Here is a 19359-nt window from a genome sequence, read left to right on the forward strand (position 1 = left end):
TGCAATTTCACAGACAAGCGCCAGCTGGCAGCTCTGAGAGAGGGAAGGCTGTGCCGCTGTGAGAGTAGACAGGAAAAAAAAGTTTTTTTTGTTGTTTTTTTTGGAGTAGGATTTTATTTCATACAACCACAAGATGAAATAAAATTGAATAAATTCAACGAGATAATAGTTATCTGATGACGGCCTCCCGGCATACCTAATGAGCTCATCCGTAATGGCGCGACTCACTCTCATAAACAATGCCTCTGCTCGTGCACAGAGAACACGAAAGCCAACATCCTGGACAACCTGAACAACACCAACGGGACCATCATCGGCGTCACCTGCTGCATTGTCCTTCTCCTCCTCATCATCTCGGTTATCGTCCAAATCAAGCAGCCTCGCAAAAAGTACATCCTGCGGCGTGAGGACTTTGACCCCACCATGTTCCAAGAGGTCTTTGAGCCGCCTCACTACGAGCTGTGCACTTTGCGCAGCGCCACCGCTGCCGCCGCCTCAGCAGACCTCGTGGACCTTGCGGAAGACTTTGAGAGCTACCACGCCCTCCGCCGTGCCTCCTCACGCTGCATCCACGACCACCACTGTGGCTCCTCCACCAACCCGTGCTCGGCCCACATATCCCAGCTGTCCCTCAGCGGGCGAGGGAGCCGCGGGAATCTGAGCGCGCGGGACCCGACGGCGGGCGGCCTCCTGGCGGACCTGCCGCAGCCGCCCATGTCCGTGCGGCCCCTCTTGCCGAGCGCGGCGAACCGTAGGAGCATCTTGGTCATGAAGCACAGCTACTCGCAAGAGGGAGCGGACAATGGATGCGACCTGGACGACGACCTGGATGAAGTTCCCACCACCAGCCACCGGCTTTCACGCCACGAAAAGGCAGTACAGCGGTCAGTATCTTTAGATTTTTGATGAGGGAAGAGCGCCGGGCCCAAATTTAATGATGTTACGGTTGTACAATTTCTGCCTGCATGCACTTTTCCTCGCCGCTCCCGACACTTCCATATCGTTACGAGACAACTCTGCATGAACGCAGCGGCACAGGTTGCATTGTGACGTGTCTACTGTCTGCAAACTGGTATTAAAATACAGAGGCGTGACATTTCAGGTTCTGCCTCATTGGCTCTTTGAGCAAACATGAATCAGAGTACAACACAACTAGGGTCTGAGAGACAATCTCAAGGTAAGCCCTCCTCGTCCAACTATTTTGATGATGTCGATTGTTGTGTAGTTCTCATTGGCACAGTTTGCTTTCAAGAATGGATGCCCCCCCCACCCCCGCTGTTTGTGATTTTTACAATTCATTTTTATCTTTACTAAGATGGTTTTCTTGCCTGCAACCATCTGGCCGTTTCAGTGTGTTTGTTTGAACATGGAATGCTCAATTTTACTGCATGCGTTTTCTTTGTTTGTTTCTTTGTTTTTTTTTTCTGGTGGACAAAACTGGAGACTAAGTGGATGCTTGATCTGCATGGACTTTTTTCTTTCATTTTCAAGCTTGATTTTCATTTGCTACCAGTCATGATGGGTTAACCTTTTTGTTTTCCCCCTACAGCAAAAATGAGCAACATATTGTAAAAAGTCTACAAGATGTGAGGTTTTATAGCAAACTGTGTTTCGGTGACATCAGCACATAATCTGAAGCCTTGTCAATGGCTGCATTTTAGTGAAGCCCAACTTTCATATTTCAAAATATATTTTATAGATGAACGCTTGAAATGACACAAGAAAATGGAAAAAGACTTTTAAGGCATCCCGTTCATCAATTTCTGTAAATTCTGTACCACATATCCTGGAGGAGCCTATCAACTTATTTAATCCATCATTAATGATGGTTTATAAGCAGCAGTCTGTCATGACAGCCTTCTTTGTCTTTTAGTATGAAAACATTATTATGTTAAAAAAAATCTCAACCTTAGTATGTGTGCGTGTGTGTGCGCGTGCTCGCACTTACATTCTACATCGTGTCACATTTTCTTCTATACTTACAAGTTGGTTTGTCTCCTAACAATCGCCGTAGGAAGCTTAATGTCTATGTATAAAACCCAACTTTTCTACTCAGGCAAAATAAGATTTTTTTTTTTAATGTTATTCTAACGATCCTTCAGGGCTGCTCTTATTGATGCTTTGTAACAGTATTAATCTTAAATAACAATAAAGCACTGTTTTTTTTTGTTGCTTTGTTCAACTTGTCTCATTATGTAAATCTGCCATGCACGCATGCCGTCGTCGCTCACAGATATAATTAGCGCTTTGAAATGTGTGTTTCTTGTTTGCTTTGTGGAGTAGCCCACCAAACTGAAACGTGATGTTTCTTTATTTATTTATCCTCCGGAAATTCACATTGACTTTAATCAAAAATTTAACCGTGGTGTTGTTAGGATTATGAGGTTAAGACAACCGCCTTGGGGAGGGATCATCTATTGTAAAATTGGTTTTGGAGTTAAAACCTGCACCAAACATACATACACTCATGCAAAGCAAATTTGCATGTACGTAAACTCTACACAAAATACTTGCAGAGTTTTTTTTCTGCTATGTATACACATACATTTTTGCTATGCATATGCATTTTTACTCTAAGAATTAAAGTCCACAATCACATTCTCGCTGCAGTTCTTGAAAAGTAGCCTTTCCTCTTGTGACTGGCTGGAAACTGGTCCAGGTTGTACTCCACCTCCTGCCCTAAGTCACCCTCAGATCACCCATGACCCAAATGAGGACCAATGGGAGATCAAATGGATGGATGATGACCTCAGCGAAAATAAAAACTGTGTCCCAGTTATTTGCGAGATGGGTCTTCCATTTCAGTCGACCTCTCTTTTTTTCTCCCATGAATTGGCTGTCATTACCGACTGACTGAAACCACCGCGTGCCATGCATTATTTCAGGGCATCTTTAAAACTTTGCTTGTGCTCTGTGCACGCTACGTTTTAGTGTCTTTTGACTCTTTTTGAAATCACACACCTAATCTCTTTGTCACATTCTCTCTTGGTCACTCACACACACAAACAAGGTCACACACCGGTTCGTTTGCCAGTAAATAGATGGAAGCAGACATCTCGCTTAAAATAAGTACGTCTGGACCATTTTATCACAAGCAGATTAAAAATAAAAAGAAGGAAAGGGAACAAAAAGCATGCAAGGCCCAGAAAAGAAGGGAGTAGAAGTAATGGTGTTTTTATTTCTCAACAGATACATCAGACAGGTGCATCATTCCTCTGCATCTTGCCAAGTTTGACAGCATTTGGAGGTCTCTCTCCCTTGTGAATCTTCTGTGAACTAATATGGCTGAGTAATTAGAGTGATGAAGGAGGCGAACGCATCAAGTTGTTTCTTTGCTTCACACCACACAGGTGTTTTGTTCCTGTACCTGTGGACCACATCTGGCAAGGATGAACTAGCCATGGAGTATTGATAAATGACTGAAACCAGAGAATACCTTTAATGTAAAGCAGTTCATGAAGAAGAAAAAAAAAACACATAAATCAGGTTTTTACAAATTATTTTCATGCTTCAGTTAAACGTTCCATGTTTATTTATAGACTGGGTGCTGCGTGAGGTGCTTACATGTCTAAAAGTTGATGTGTGGAAATGAAGTGATGAATTTCATTAATAAACGCTTCTCATAGGTAGCATATGTCTGGGCATTATAATTTCTTAGTTTGTCACTCTTGATCATTACATTTTCATTTAATAGAGTCATCTACATATTGATTTGATATTATAAAGATAATGCTGGACAGACTATTTAAATAAACAAACCTTTACTGATTTATTGTGTCGTGTCATCAATTCAGTCAACGTGCATTGTAGATAGCTTATGGTACATTAAAGTACGTATAAATGAGGCGTCACGTCTAGTTTTTTTTTATTCTGGGGTTTCATTCTTTTAGCTACATTTTTTTAACGGCGACAAAATAATTAATGTCAGCAGTAATTTTGCAGCCTGGGGATGTCGAAAGCTCACCCTTCCATTATTAGGACTCAACTTCCCATGAGTCTTAGCATGTGACGTATAATGCATGAGTCGAGAGTGGTTTGACACACTCGCCGTCGCACACTTCTAGTCGGGTATAGTCTGAATACGTTCCGTTTATAATAACTTTTATGGATATCGTTTCTATCCAGATACACACGTATAAGAATGGCGTACATGCAGATATTAAAAATCCTGTATCGGAATTTAAAGCCAACAGCGATGCAGACGTGCAGAATGACAGCAGGCAATTTGTCCATCCACACACACAGAACGGAGTCAGTCCTTTCGAGATCGACCTTCCACTGGCAGCTCGAACCCCCTTCGTGTAATAGTCACGCTCTGTGCTGTTTACTGCAGTCACGCAGAGGTATTACTGTTGACTTCGGACTAAGAAATAAAAGCGAGGAGGGAGACGGTGGACAGAAATCAGTGTACAAATACCAGAGTGGGAGTCCAAAGCTGTCAACGACACACAAAGGTAAACAATACATTTTGACACGCTCTTTAGCAACTGAGAAGTGAAGTAAATGTGTTGTTGCAACTTCTTTACGGCCAGTAAAAGAAGCTGGCCGGGATTTCACCTACTTGATTGTCGTACTCATCGGACTTGGAGTGACAGGTAAATAGAACAAACAATACAACTATTAGACAAGAGATTATGTCGCGAACAGATGCTGAGCAGATCATTTTGTTGTTCAGTTGTTTCGTCCTATTTTCTGAACACATGTTTGCACGTGTTTCAGGTGGTCTTCTGTATGTGGTCTTCCAGGAATTGTTTTCTTCCTCTAGTCCAAATAAAGTCTACGGGAAAGCTTTCAACAAAGTCAGATTAGACCCAGAGGTACTAAACTTGACTTGACTTGACTTATCTTAGAAGGTGGTACATGCATATCTTGCCATGTACGGTTGTTTACAGTACATGTGAAGGTTTGCTTCATTGCCTGCTGAGAGGTTGGATACAAAACCCTGATATTGTTGCTGTTTTCACATACAGGTAATTGGCGCATTCGGAGAACCAATCAAGTGTTATGGTGAGACAACTCGTCGGGGAAGAAGACAGCAAATCAGGTTGGGAATATGATAACAATTACATTTTAATGTTCAATAAATGCCAGCTTATGTGTTTCCACTGTAGTCATAGGGAGTATCTAAAGGACGGACTGAAACACATGAGACTCAAGTTTTACATTGAGGGATCTGAACCGGGGCTAAAAGGCACTGTGCACTCTGAGTCAATGGAGGTTTGTATAACTCATCTCTTCTTTAAGAGTATAACCAATCCATTTGAATATCAAACAAAAATTCATTGATTTCAAACATTTAGCTCAAAAGTGACACTTTTTATTAAACACATTTGGAAAATACTTTTCAGGAGACCAAATATTACTTCATTTCTACATTATTTCTATTAACTTTAATCATCAAAATAATATTAACAACATGAAATGCTAAAATGGAAGTTTTCTGTGATATTCAAGTTGTTTGTTTTATTTTTTGTTTTATTTAGATGCACCTGTCCTGTCCATAAAACTCTATGCACCATCCTGTATCTAAAACATTATCTAAATACACCCTAAAATGTGTAATGTTATATTCATTGTAGCACAGGATGTAGTCGAGTTTTGTAATCAAATTTGTCATTCAGAAAAAAATGTCTTCTTTTACAGAATCCCGAATCTGGAAAATATGAATTCCGCTACATATTTGTGGACATAGACACCTACCCAAGGCGTACCATTATTGTTGAAGATAACCGATGAAAACAGCATCAAACAACAAAATGAGAGGTTTAATTAGTCAAGATATTTCACTGGCTAATCATTGATTCTCGCTGTGTGTATTCTGTATGTTGTGAATGTGGAAACAGCTGAGGATACAAATCGAGCATTATTTTCTGATTAAAAGTGTTTGCATTGAACATCAACCATTACATGATTTAAATTCAAGTAATGTCTTTCTTTGTTGTTAATTTGTATTTTAATATTTTAGTTGGAGGGGTTTGTACACGATTTCAATATCACACAAGCGTGGGGTTGTTGTTTTCCAATAATGACCACTTGATGGTGACAAAGCGTCAACTGATGTTCAAACCTGATCACCTCGTGTAATTGTCAGGGCTTACATCGGTGTTTGCAGTCGGTTAGTGTTGTGCAAAAGCGTCAAGATTCTAGTCATAAATTAATCAAAAACGTCTTGAACAAATGTATTACATCCTTTACATGTTTTATGCAGCGACCTTATGTAGCATTCTGGGCCCCTCGTGAATGTTAAAGGTCCTCCTTATCTCATTCACAAGAAGGTCATGGCTCCTTTAATGTCCGACATGATTCTGTCTCCATGGCTTTAGTTTGTGCAGCTAATACGAACATAAGAGAAGGAATAATTTGTTTTTTTTTAAGTCACGGAATTATTTTCATCTTAAAAGTTGTTATTGAGTCACGCGCGTCTCTGTGGCTAAATCGAGCATTTCCCGAATTTCCCCGAAGGCAACAGCTGAAACTCCGCCCACTCGAGTGGGCGTTGTTGTAAGTGGCCACTAGGACAATGCTAAGCAAAACTACAAGGTGATTTAGTTTTTGTTTTCCTGTCAATCTAAACTATTTATATTTTGACCAGGAAGCTGGAGGTACTCTGCGTTGAAAATGCTTGCACATTAGATCATTTCCAGGTGCTTTTCGGCGGAATGGTCGTGTAAACGGGGGCCACTGTAAGTGTTTGTGGCCTGCTTCCATAGCTTCTGCTGCTCCCGAGCTTCCTTGGCATCACCTCCCCGCACGAGGCGAAGGCAATGGGCCACCTCGGTGGCTAACCAACCGTATGGTGGACTTTGCTTCCAAGGCGCCGCATTAAAGTAAGTCCATCCGATTTGTTCTGGGCAAAGTTTGGTGATCAGCGACCTTTGGCTGCTCGCTTGTTGTTCCCAAACAGCTGTTTTTGATTGTTACTGCTTAGAGTCAAACCTTATTACTGCATTCTTTCCTCTCTTTTATTTAAGAGTAATATATATGTTGAGTAGAATTTCGATTTTAGGATGCACAGTGGCGTGGTTCTTTTTTTCAGCCGATCTACAAAATGAGCGGTGTTCGAGAAGAATTGGCAATGATGCAGTTTTTTTGTGTGTTGTTGAATCAGACACTGATGTCCAAACTGCGGCCCTTGGCATACATTTCCAATTGATCTCCTCCATTGTATTGCATGTTTCTACATGGGATGGTAACCTGAAGAAGAGAAGAAATCCCTTCTCCTGTCTCACGTCTTCGTTTTTGACCAATAACGTGTATTTAAATGGTCAGACCATCATAGTGGTTCTTTTGAATATGACTCCACGCCTATTGGAAATTCTATTCTCTTCACCCCATGCATCCGTCCATTTTTTTATCCACGAATTCCCACAAGGGTCGTGGGTGTACTAGGGTCTATCCTAGCTGTTTTCGGGCAGTTGGCAGGGTATTGGTTGCCAGCCATTCGCAGAGCGCACATAGACAAACAACCATTCGCACTCATACTCTCACCCAGGAACAATTTAGACTCTTCCATTAACCCGCCATGCATGTTTTTGGAATGTGGGAGGAAACCGAAGTACCCAGAGAAAACCCACGCCGCAGCGGGGAGAACATGCAAACTCCACACAGGGAGTCAAGAGCCGGAATCGAACCGCGCACCTCATGCTAATGTGTAATCACTCGACTGTTCTCTTCTAGTCTTTTATTTATTTTCATTGTTACCCCATTGGGATGGTTGGGGGATCCAACTAAATTTAAAGAACAATTCGTCAGTGCTCACCCAATATGTTTTTTAGGAGAATTGTGTAAAAGCCAAAGAAAAAATCAATTAACACTTTTGGCTGAGTGTCACTTTAATCACTGCTCATCTTTTACATACAATTAAGCATTTTTATCAGTATTTGATGTTAGTTTTTATTGTAAAACTCACAACCTGGATAGATATTCATGTTGTTTATTTGCCCTAACTGCTTTTATTTTCCGTTTAGAAATTGACTCCCATCGTTAGTCAGCTATGCAAACCGCTGCCCAGTGACTTGAAGTCCCACCAAAATGGAGCTGTACTGGTATATGTGCGTGTCCTGTATTAATGAATAGCAACAATGCTGATTATTGAGCGTGAATGACCAATGGGTGACCCTATTTGTCCTCTTCCTCCTCCCCCTCCCCATCATTACAGAGTGGTCATAGTGTTCATCATCATCAAGATCTTCTTCTACGTGTGCTGGTACCGCTCGAGACAAAGGCAGCTCGCCGCGTACTTGAGCAACCCCCGCAATGCCCAGATAGTCATTGTCGGAGGGAGGGCCTACCTCCATCAAATGTGCGAGAGACAGAGTGTAAGTTGTCCACATGTCACACGGCTGATCGCCATGACGCAGATCGGACTTGATCTTCATGTAAATGCGCTTGAGGTGTCTGGGGAACAGCGTCAAGCAGCAACATGGACGCCATGATGTGTGTGACTCATTTCAGGCATTTCCTGTTTGTCTTAACGTTCTCCCTCATTGCATTAGTAATGGCTATCGGTCCGAGTTTGTGATGTTTTCAGCATTATTTCGGAAATATAAATGTTGTCGATCAAATAGATTCTCAACTAAATGCTGGCATCGGTCAAGTTTTTATTATTTATATATATATATATATATATATATATATATATATATATATAATATTTGCTGGCTTGTCAAGTTTGCAAATGTGTGGCCTGAAGCAAAGCTTGGCGTCGTTTAACTCGTGTTTAGAAACACCCGCTCATATAAGTAATTGTATTTTCGTTCCCCCCCCCCCCCCCCCCTGCAGCAAACTTCACTGTGGCCAAGCTGGTATGGCGTCCCTGATGACCTGTCACAGGAAGAGCCCTCCACGGCGCTGCCACCCGCTGTATCCTTGTCCCACCTGGACATGCCGCCGCCGTATGATGCAGTGTCCGGAGGTAGCGCACCCGTTGTCGCTTTGAAACAGGAAGACAGTAATCTGGCTCTTTGCAGCTTTCAAATCAACTAATAGTGCGCCGTTGATCAAACCCGCATGATGCTATGGTACATGTCCATATACCATCGAGTATTGAAATGGTCTCCAGTGGGATGCATGATGGTCGCGCATGACTCCGCCTTTCCCAGTTCTGTCACGCACGAGCCGTCAAGCCGTGTTTGAAGCTTCCTCTGATCTCTTTAACTGTTCGCTTATGGCGATAGCCGCGAGGCGAGATTCGTCTCCAAAGTCAGTTTCATGCTTTAGCTGTAGATGAGAAGGAAAATGAATCTATTCTCTGCGCGCCAGACAAATATTCATCTGTCCTTGCCACAATCGTGCCATGTGCGAATGTCGCCGCAGCCCTCGGAGCGTTGGTTAATTTTGAAAGCTTTTGAGCTCTTTGTTTCAACGCAATTCCTCCCCCCCGCCCCCCCCCCTCTTCCGCGTTCCTTTCCAGAAGATGATCTGAAACCACCTCCCTACAGCGAGTGCGCCCACGCCGATGAGGCCGACGCCCCTCAGCCCTCCAATCGCACACCTCTCATCTCTGAGGGAGGGCACTGCGGGAGCTCCAACGAAGCTCCGCCCCCTTATACGCGGTCTCCCTCGCCCCAGGCCCGCCAACAAGAAGGCGAGTGACACGCACGGAGTTCGACTCTTGGGATCACGCCCGGCTGGTTGATTACCAAAACCAATTTGCCCCCCCCCCCCCCCCCCCCAAATACCTTCCTATGGACAAACCTCAGGCTTGCTCTGGCTGCGCCACAGCGGACACACGCTTATAAATGTGTGCTCAGTGGTCTTTGGAGCCCAGTTTGGTTCGCTTAGTTTTTTTTTTTTTTTCTACTTTGTAGGCATGTGATCTTTTTGGTCATAACAGATGTGACATCAGCAAGCCCGCGTGTGCCTCAAAACCTTGACCTGTTGCAACCATGAGCGTGACGGTTCCGATGTCAAAACTCCAGCAGAGTCACGACACGTGAAGAGAAATACTGTTCGCATTTTCAACCTCACAGTGTAACGCATTTCAACGCCGCTTTCAACCTCGATTGGGGAAGTTGGCAAACACAAGCCCGTTCTTCAGTTGCACTTTTGACAGAGAATTCTTTTTTGTCACGGTGGTTTTCATTCAAAGCATGCGCACTCTGAAGAAGACAGAACTACATTTTGGGGGCAAATGACTGTGTCAAAGAGCATCTAAATATGTGCCCAGAACGATTGTTACGGTCATGATTTTTGCCTTTATGCACTATCACAGTAGCCAGCAGACGTTCTGCATTTTATTTCACAATTTAAAACCGCGCCCAAGTGTCTTAGTCACGTGTACGTGGCATGCTTTAAGCAAAAGTATCCCAAGGAGATATAGATACATTACATTTTATGCACACTATTTCTTTTCTTGCAAAAATTGGCATTTGGGTGCCCAGCTGGCTTTTGTCAAGGAGCCAGCCCTCATCCCCCACCCCACATGGTCATGGCAAATCCGGATTTCGATAGGTCAACCGAGTTTGGTCATCTCCTCTTCCACGGCCGGCCGGGGTGGTTATGGAGAGTGGCGAGCTATTTACAAAGCGTTGTTTTTATAACAGCTGGGCAGAAGTGCAAAACGGCTCACTCGTAGACACGTTTTCAAAAAATGGACAGAAAGTTCTCTTGGTTGTGTAATTTCACACCTTCAGCAGTGGGGAAGCAGACACTCCAGAGACCCGCTTAGCGTCAATATTTGTAAACGATAAATTACTCTTCCGTAATACTGTAAATCCCCCACAGTTCACGAGGTTTCACAAAAGGATTCGATTCACAGGAATGTCACTTTGTCACATTAGTTTTCGCTCCATAAAAAATATATACCGGGTACATATAATTTTTTTTTGTTTTACAAATACGTGTTCTGGGCTTTACTATACCCGCTTGTATGTATGTATATTTTCAAAGTGCTGGTTTTCGCAATATTATTTTTTTAAATGTGGATTCTTTTGTTTCATGTGCCAAGGGGCTCCCCGCAGAGATTACCGGGGAGCATTTTGTCACTTTATAATGTTCATCTGGCTTGAACCAACATGGGTGCCGCCACAATTAATCCGCTTGGTGAGTGTTATTAACTGGCTGTGCTTTGTGGTGCTGTCTGGAGTTGCGCAAAAGGGCGTTTCCAATATTTTATTCAGTCACGCCCTCACTGAAGTGGGCAACGTATAATCCAATGATGAATGACGGAAATGGCTCCACCACATATTGTATTGATATTGTGACTTTGAGCGTGCTTTCAGTTTGAGTGTTCAAGGGCTACTCCTACTTTTGTTGTTGTTGTTTTCTGAAATATTGCAAAACGAAAACAAACCCCAAACTATTTTTGCAGCTTCTTATAATCTACCTGAGTCTACCACAGGTTGGTCAGCTCAATGTCTGTTGTTAGGTTGTCCTTGCCATGCGATTTCGCCAATTTGATTTCACTGCATTTCAAAGTCTGCCTCTGTTTGCTCTTCCGTCAGCCTTGTCGACAAATTCACTGTTTGATTGTAATTGAGGGGTTGGAATTGTGATTGACTTTTTTTTCCCTTGTGTATCTTTGAAAATGTGGGGGAGGCAATGTGCAAAATGTAGCACCGACTGCAGCCACCTGACAAGTGATTTATAATATCCAAGCATCATGTGTTAGTGTCTTCTCACGTCTCGGTCTCCACTTTAACGTCCTGCTCATTCCCAGCACAGTTTATTTGAATTGAATCTCATCAAGGTGTGACATTTTGATGGGGTCACTTTTTTTTTTACTGCATTAAACTTGTTGAAAATACTGTAAATGTGTTGTTTCTTTTGGTTGACCATTTTAGAAGTACAGTAGCACATTAAGTCCAAGCCTTTCTTTCTTTTTGCTCACTCATGCAGGTTATAGTCATCTGAAAAGGTTGAATCCACACAGTTATTTTGCAGATGATTTTTTTTTTTCCTTTTCTGTGCAAACGGACCTCCGCATCATTTTCGGTACCTTTTGGGGCTCGTATGAATGCAACTGGAGTTTTTGTTTTGAAGGTGTTTTTTCTAGTTCGCAGGTGATCCGGTAATGAACCGCGTCCTTGTATCAGGTGCGAACGGTCCGAGGGAGTGGGAGAAAACCGGCGATGTTTCCCGACGTTTATTGATTTGTGGACCTGCTTGCGCCTCCAACACACGGCTGATAAATCAACCACGTAATTCACAAAAGTCATTGCAATGACACGTTGGAAGAGCAGGCTTGCTGAAAAGAAAACAAAACGGATATTGCACATCAAAATGAACTCATCAATCAGGGAACGCAAAGGAAGACAAAGAATTAAACAAGAGGATGACGAGAGGAACAAACAAGTCGAGGTAAGTCATGCATTTGTGTCAAACTGGTCTGTGCGGCCCATTTGAGCCAGCCTTCACAAACATTTTGACTGCACGTTAATATCTTCCATTATTGGACTCGCGGATGTGCCAAAAGAATGCCTCCTGTAATTGCTGTTTGATTTTGTTTGCACGGAACAGTGTTGTGCCAATTTTAGCCACGCTGGTTGGTCCTGTTGTCACAATGACAGTTTCTCCAATTTGAATAATGTCAAACGCTAAAATCAATACTGGTCAGTTTCAACCTCTGTCAGGTCGGTCTGTCCAAGCTGGTACTAATTTGTTTTGGGGGGAGAAAGATGTTGCATATATCCCCTGGTAGAGGCTAACTCTTTTATTCTAACTTAAAAGAAATTATGTTGTGACCGGTGGGTCGATGGTCAACGCTGCAGAGCGTCCAATCTCAAGTTGTGATCAAGGTTTGCGCCCTTAATTTTTTACGGCATTTGACTGAAGGTACCTCGGTTACCATTGCACCTCGGCAGACGCTCCACTAGAGGGCAGTGTTGTTCCGCTGGCTGTTACTGTATTCCATTTCTGCCTTGAACCTGTCGCTTGGCTCTCATGAGGCCTTATTTGTACACTTTGCTCACTTTTGATTAATTGACGGAATGGAAAAAAAACACAAACTTGACAAGACGTACAGGGCGTCCCGGTAGTCCAGTGGTTAGCACGTCGGCTTCACAGTGCAGAGGTACCGGGTTCGGTTCCAGCTCCGGCCTCCCTGTGCGGAGTTTGCATGTTCTCCCCGGGCTGGCGTGGCGCTCCGGTTTCTTCCCACATTCCAAAAACATGCGTGGCAGGCTGATTGAACACTCTAAATTGTCCCTAGGTGTGAGTGTGAGTGCGAATGGTTGTTTGTTTCTGTGTGCCCTGCGATTGGCTGGCAACTGATTCAGGGTGCCCCCCGCCTACTGCCCGGAGACAGCTAGGATAGGCTCCAGCACGCCCCCGCGACCCTAGTGAGGATCAAGCGGCTCGGAAGATGAATGAATGAATGAATGAATGACAAGACGTGTTGTTTAAGATTGGAAATGTGGAATTGGCCTGGCTTAACAAAAGTGGTATGCGTTATCAAAGTCAAGGGCTACTGTACATTCAAGAAAAAGATTATTTGGTGTGTCACACACAAACACATACATTGGCTTCACCAAATAAAACGGACGCATGTGCATATTCCTATTTAAAATGGCCTTTTTCATTTACATTTGGATGCTTTTCCTGTTCTCCCGAAATTCATTTCTGATTGAGACAAATCAAAATGGGCTCCGGGCTTGCATGACGAACAGCAAGGTGCAGTAATTCCACTGCAAACCGCCTGATTAGTTGGCAATTCTATATAGCGGCTGGCGGCTGCTATCTGCAGCTTGTTGGTGTTCTGTTTTGATTGGTTTCGTTTTCTGTGACTTGGTTTTCAGAGAGAACTTCTTTTCATCTGTTTGTCCATAAACTACGATCCAAAGATGCAGAGGTTTGGGTGCAGCAGTGTGTTTTTGTGGTGATGGCTTAAGTAAAGTGTGGGGGGGGGGGGGGGGCACATGGGCTCCTATTGGAGTGTTCTGATTGACCTTGTGTTATCGGCGCTTACTGTGTTCTGTGAATCCCTCGCCAAATCATGAAACACTTTTGTACGAAAAGTGCACGATCTCAGTCTCCGCAGTTGGTTTGATTTTGCTCCAAATTGAAAGTTGTGAGTTTGTGTCTTTTATCCTCTGGTGGCTTCATCTTAAAGATGAAAGGTGAAAATGAGAAATGATCTCGTGTAGGAGCAAATGAAAATGGAAGAGCAATCGAAGAAGCGTGTTGCTGAAAAGGAACTCCGAGCGATTCCCATCGCTCAGCTTTGGTCGATGTTCGCCGTATTGTGTCCTGATGTTTGCGGCAAGTTGCCAGGGAGCTTCTGGAGCTAATTCAGACAGACTTTTTATAGCCTTGACCGGCGCCATGACAGCCAGGTCGACCATTCCGCACACCAAGTGGAATTCCACTCGGTGTGCCAAAACTCCCCCCCCCCCCCCCCCCCCCCCCCCCCCCCCGCGGGTCTCACCCGGACAACATGTGGATCGCGCGAGTAGGAATGAATGGCCACTTGACAGATCTACAGCTGTTGTGCATGGCCGCAACTCTCCACGTCGGCATCGATGGCTCTTAATCAGCTTCACGCTGCCGTGATTTTCGCTTCCACTGCCAGGGTTCACTTTTGAAACGTTTGCGAACAGACCGCCAGGAATTAGATGAGGGATCAATCTGTGTGTCTGTGTGTGTGTGTGTGTGTGTGTGTGTGTGTGTGTGTGTGTTTCACATCAGCTCTCCATCACCGTAATTGGAATGGACGAGTCAACTCCTCCGTCGTCTCAATTTCCGTTCATCATTCTGCAGATGCGAGGAATTGCGTCTAATAATAGATGAGATGGAATAACTCCCGTCTTTGTTGACTCGACCTTGCACATCTGTTTACAATATTCAACAACTGCTCTTTCTGTTATGATGATACGAGATGTGTTGTGCGTGCGCTGGCTCTGAAATGGACCGACTCGGGCCTGATTGGATTGCAGGCTCCTTTCTTGTCTTTGCACAGTTCACCAAATGCCATCATTCCTTGAGCATGAGCAAATGCACACACACACACACACACACACACACACGGGTCTTTCCGTTTGCTCAGGTGAAGGACACATTAGACTGTTCAGCCCCTGTCTTGACAAGAATGCTGGGACATCACATAACAGGCATGGAGGTGGATAACAACACGGAGATAATAAAAAGTTCTTTTTTTGTGTGTGTGTATAAGTAACCTTGTACTGTTGTCTAAAAAGGCCCAGGTAGGCATCCGTAAGTGCAATACTCTATCTGCAAAGAAAAGTTCGTTCGCCCGTAGAGATAGTCAGGAAAGCAGCCGTCCTTCCGCTCTATAGGGGAACACTTCCCAGAAGATTTTTGTATGCTTAGGTGGCAATTTTTGTTCAGTTACCTTGAAAAACATTTTTTTTTCCACGCACCTCGTAGCTCTAATGGCGAAATTGGAACACACAGTAATATCTGCACGATCTCTTTTCATCTATCCATATAGCACTCCCTAATGGGAGCGTTGGGCCATTTGCTTTCATCCAGTCCAGCACAGCCTGGAAGAAGTGGAATGCGACGCACAGACGTCGTGTTCAAATGTTGAATGAATCAACAATCGTCCAGGTGTCCCCTTCTCTCGTCGACGTGGCTCGTTTCTCGAAAGACAGAGAAATGGCAAATACCGTCCGGCTAACGGCAGCTTTTGCAGCCGGCCCCTATGGAAGAAGTGTGCAGATGAGAGATTTCCGTCTTTCCAATTCGTTCTAATGAGTTCCTCTGCCACATCGCAAGCTCATTAGGACAAAGGGGATCTCAGCTTGACTGAGAAGAATAACAAATGATAATAACCCGGTAATGACTGTGATAATTGTCCTTTACTGCACATTCCGCGTGCTATTTCTATCCTGCTGATTCTTTTATGCTTTCCTTTATGGGGGCAGTAAACGCCTGACGTATACAAGAATCACTTCGGCGATATGGAATGGGACACATTGAACCGCGGTTTGCAGATTTTCTTGCGTTTTGTTCCCCGCGTCGCCCAACCGGAAAAAAAGAGTGTTAGGGCTGCACAGTGACGAAATTGTGCAACCGTGTGTTCTCAGCAGTCTGCTGCCGTACCATAGAGTAGTTGTCAAGATCGGGCCTCGGAATGAAGTATCCATTCCTTGATCGGGTGCCGCTGGCCTTTCAACAGTATGTGGACGATTATGTGAAGAAGATTCCGATGCTCAGGGGGGCGCCAGTTGTCCCCCACTGTGGATTACACCCTTCTTGGGACCTTGCATAAGAGGCTTTATTTTTCTCTTAATACAACCGTGGTGAGGTTTTTTTTTTTGCCTCGCTATCTTCACTTGACGTGACATGGAGTAATACTGGCAGCTTAGAAAAGAAAAAAAAATGAGAAGGATGACCCCAAATATTCACTTGAGTCATGTGACGGTGCAAATCCTTTGTTACGTTCCCCAAAGTCGACTTTTCACATGAAGCCCTTCACAATTTGATGGCGAGTTTCACATTTCCCCGGTGGTCCGCATTCTTCCTCCTCGCCGGTGACGGTTCCGGCCTGCCGGTCCAATCCTTCTTGCGCGCAGCGTGACGGCGCAAGTAGAGCGTGGAAGCCCGCAAGGCCGCGGCCGGTGCCGCCGGAAGGGCCACGGAAGCGGCTGAGGGATGACTCGGCGCCGCGGCTCCGACGGCTCATTGAGCGCCTTAGCCGAGGATGAGAAGAGATGGCCGGAATGGCCTTTGCCTTGTTATGGCTCGCTTCATTCATCCCCATTCTCAGCACTCCTACTGCTTTTCTTCTCCCATTTATCACCGTCAGCGCTCCACGCAGGTCAACGTGCAGTACGTGGGAGAGGCGGGGTATTTTACTCGCTGCTCCGTGTCGGCAAAGATGAGCGTGTTGGGTCTCCGGTGGTTGTTTCCAAGTTGTGGGATGACCCGAGGCTGCATGATGAATCGCTTGTTGGAAAAGTTCAGGTTCCAGCCCACAAAGCTCAATCTACCGTTGAGGTTGTTTTTTTTTTTTTGTCACTGTTTTATGTGGATGGATTCATCTTTTAAGAAATTGACAAATTTGATTTTGATGAAAAAAATCAAGTCTTTTTATGTTGTTGAGAAAAGCCATTATGCTGCCAGAATAACGAGAGAATTAAAATAGCAAAGGAATGAAGGTCAATGCTTTGTTTGGCGAACGTTTACAAGAAATCATTTCACTTGGTGTGGAGAAGTCATCCAAGGTTTTGTTCAGATAAGATGCTCACGTGACCGGAATGAAAACGTTGTGTGTCAAGAAAAGTTACCGCTTCACAAAATAATCATATTTTCTCAACTAAAAAAAAAAACAATTAAAAAAGACTTCAGGAAAATGTTGTGGTGGAAGAACAGGCTTTGTTTTGTCAAGTAAAAGTTGCAAGGAGATTCAAGTTGGATTTTTGTCAATGAATCGCACATTTTTGTTCAATTGTTGATTTATTTTGGGGGGGAAAAAAAGGCCCGGCGAGAACAAAGTCACACGAGAAGCTGACATCACAGGGATTTGCCATTCCCATTAACATGGTGCCTTCTGAAGACAAAAGTGGCCTTTCATCATGGCACTATTTTGAAAATATTTGGTCACTGCGCCACATGGGCCAGCAAAAACATGTCATCTATAGTCTTCTATGATGGACCCCCCCCCCCCCCCCACACACACACACACAAACGCCTTACAGTATACAGTACACACACACACACAAAGTAAAGATTTGATTCCATTTGTATGAGGCTCCTTCCGAGAGAAACAATCATCCATCATCGTGCCTTACGACACCTTGAGACACACTGCATTTTTTTTTTGGTGAGGGGGGTTGTTTTAAAGATGAAACTCACTCGCTCGCTGCACATCTCACAGCCGAAGATTGGCTCTGAAGCGTATCTCTGCGGGCTACGATTTTGGCCCTGAGCAAGTAACACGTCTATTGTGCACGCGAGCCAAGCATGCCGAGAGAAAGAAAAGCTGAAATTCCTCAAGTGAAAAGGAAAAGTTGTGAAGGTCACAGCTGCGGTGAGTGCGTACAGTTGCCAAAAGATTTTTGTTGTGAACCTTTGAAACTGGAATCGAAGTGCATCTTAAAGACAAAAATGCGTTAACAGCACCGGTTGCACAACGCATAGTAAGATGGTCTAAAATGGCCCCCCGCCTTTTGGAATGGTGGTCATGCTCACTTTTGATTCCTGGTCCCTCATCCTCATTTCATCGGGTGAGTGGACCCTCGCTCTGTTCCTTTTTGGCATTTGTTGAATTTCTTTGGAATGTATCACTTCTATGTTTAACTCATTCAGTAGCAGCCAATTCTGGATCCAGTCTGAAAAGACGTTTAAAAACGTCTTTGGGAGTCAATGAGTTAATAAGTACGGTAGATTAACATTGGCATTTAAGTGTTACGTTGAATATTTAACCAGCTAACAAATTCATAAGTTGACAAATATTTTTGGACTGTGCAGGAAAATTCGATTGTTTTTGGGATTTTTTTAAAAAACATTTTGAAGCAAAATGTGCGAAAGTGTTTGCACGACAAACGGCACCCCATCATCTCCCGACTCCTCTTTGCGAATCCCGCCCATCTAACCACCAGTTGCTCCAGTGGTTCGAGTTGACTGAGCTCCCTTCCCTCCTTGTCCACCTGCAGGACAGCCGTGTGCCGCTCTGCCTGCCACGTCTTTCTCTCCTGCCGCCGCCGAGGACGCGTCGAACAGAGAACAAGCGTCGCACATCCAAGCGCGCAGGCTGCATCGCTTCCCTCCTCACGCGGGCTGCATCTGGACTAAAGTTGCCCCCACCCTCTCCCCTCCCGTTTTGGGTCCTACAATACACACTCCTTCCTTTCCTCCCCCCCAAGGGGGAGAGGCACATTGCGGCGCAGTGTCCGGTTTCAAGCCACGCCGCGCGGCGCGCTCTCCTGCGTGGGTCAGAAATAGAAGCAAGAGTTCCGGGAGGAGGTTCTGCTGCGAGCCACTTTGGCTGAGGCTGAGCTCCCGTCCCGAGCGCAGACGCGGCGGAACCCGAGGATATAATATTCGTCTTTGCTCTTCTGCGCGGACAAGATACGCAGCGTGGACCTCAACTCAATGACTGCGAGTTGACCACCCCACCAGGTAAGAAAATCATATTTAATTGTCCTTTCCTTTTTCTTACCGCGAGAGCTGTTGCAGCTGCAATTATCCCCTTATCCATTTACTTATTATTATTATTATTATTTGTGGTCCTTTTTTCAAAAATCGTGCACTCAAGTCCCCCCCCCCCCCAAATGAAATGCATTCATTTGACATGCTGATGATGAAACAGCCACACGTTGCCTCAAATCAGTGTTTCAAAGTTTTTTAAATGATGTTACGCCACCCGGGGCCACGTGGTGGCGCTGGCAGCTTTTCAACATTCAACAAATAGCGTTTGCTTTTCCGCTCCTCTTTTCCATATCTGCTGATAGTTTC

General features: G+C 44.4%; 4 protein-coding genes across 9 annotated transcripts in view; all 4 read left to right on the forward strand.

The window, feature by feature from the left end:
* Positions 1–3769, forward strand: part of neto1l (neuropilin (NRP) and tolloid (TLL)-like 1, like) — a 28136-nt gene extending 24367 nt beyond the window's left edge. Inside the window, exons 10-13 of one of the 5 annotated variants that reach the window (XR_007960225.1) lie at positions 260–884; positions 1103–1177; positions 3190–3247; positions 3351–3769. Coding sequence is in view for 3 of the 5 variants with exons in the window: in XM_052053752.1 (XP_051909712.1) it covers positions 260–884; positions 1103–1163 (686 nt within the window). In the remaining 2 variants the exon portion in view is untranslated. Of the gene's footprint in view, positions 1–259; positions 885–1102; positions 2973–3034 lie in introns of all 5 variants that reach the window. The other 4 variants (XR_007960224.1, XM_052053755.1, XM_052053752.1 and 1 more) reach the window with 4 other exon arrangements.
* A 229-nt stretch (positions 3770–3998) lies between these two features.
* Positions 3999–5894, forward strand: timm21 (translocase of inner mitochondrial membrane 21). The gene is made up of 6 exons (XM_052053737.1): positions 3999–4454; positions 4533–4595; positions 4720–4817; positions 4971–5044; positions 5112–5217; positions 5644–5894. Exons 1-6 carry the CDS (start codon positions 4142–4144, stop codon positions 5734–5736), a joined length of 747 nt encoding a protein of 248 aa, XP_051909697.1. The 5' UTR covers positions 3999–4141; the 3' UTR covers positions 5737–5894.
* A 571-nt stretch (positions 5895–6465) lies between these two features.
* Positions 6466–10912, forward strand: si:dkey-118j18.2 (uncharacterized). The gene is made up of 5 exons (XM_052053738.1): positions 6466–6827; positions 7968–8051; positions 8159–8318; positions 8782–8914; positions 9413–10912. Exons 2-5 carry the CDS (start codon positions 8032–8034, stop codon positions 9592–9594), a joined length of 495 nt encoding a protein of 164 aa, XP_051909698.1. The 5' UTR covers positions 6466–6827; positions 7968–8031; the 3' UTR covers positions 9595–10912.
* Positions 10913–18526: 7614 nt separating this feature from the next.
* sema5a (sema domain, seven thrombospondin repeats (type 1 and type 1-like), transmembrane domain (TM) and short cytoplasmic domain, (semaphorin) 5A) overlaps positions 18527–19359 on the forward strand; it is a 67545-nt gene continuing 66712 nt past the window's right edge. Inside the window, exon 1 of one of the 2 annotated variants that reach the window (XR_007960343.1) lies at positions 18527–19023. The gene's annotated coding sequence lies outside the window, so the exon portion shown is untranslated. The remainder of the gene's footprint in view (positions 19024–19359) is intronic. The other variant, XM_052054432.1, reaches the window with a different exon arrangement.

Source organism: Hippocampus zosterae, chromosome 20 (genome assembly GCF_025434085.1).
Source record: "Hippocampus zosterae strain Florida chromosome 20, ASM2543408v3, whole genome shotgun sequence".
NCBI classification, from domain to species: Eukaryota; Metazoa; Chordata; class Actinopteri; order Syngnathiformes; family Syngnathidae; genus Hippocampus; species Hippocampus zosterae.

What these genes read in the sequence shown, in the direction of transcription:
- timm21 (XM_052053737.1), top strand. Translation starts at nt 4,142, where the DNA reads ATGGCGTACATGCAGATATTAAAAATCCTGTATCGGAATTTAAAGCCA. An exon ending in GCTGTCAACGACACACAAAG is followed by an intron (nt 4,455 to 4,532) that starts GTAAACAATACA and finishes CTTTACGGCCAG; the next exon opens with TAAAAGAAGCTGGCCGGGAT. An exon ending in TGCACTCTGAGTCAATGGAG is followed by an intron (nt 5,218 to 5,643) that starts GTTTGTATAACT and finishes CTTCTTTTACAG; the next exon opens with AATCCCGAATCTGGAAAATA.
- si:dkey-118j18.2 (XM_052053738.1), top strand. Translation starts at nt 8,032, where the DNA reads ATGGAGCTGTACTGGTATAT. An exon ending in ATGGAGCTGTACTGGTATAT is followed by an intron (nt 8,052 to 8,158) that starts GTGCGTGTCCTG and finishes CCATCATTACAG; the next exon opens with AGTGGTCATAGTGTTCATCA. An exon ending in AAATGTGCGAGAGACAGAGT is followed by an intron (nt 8,319 to 8,781) that starts GTAAGTTGTCCA and finishes CCCCCCCTGCAG; the next exon opens with CAAACTTCACTGTGGCCAAG.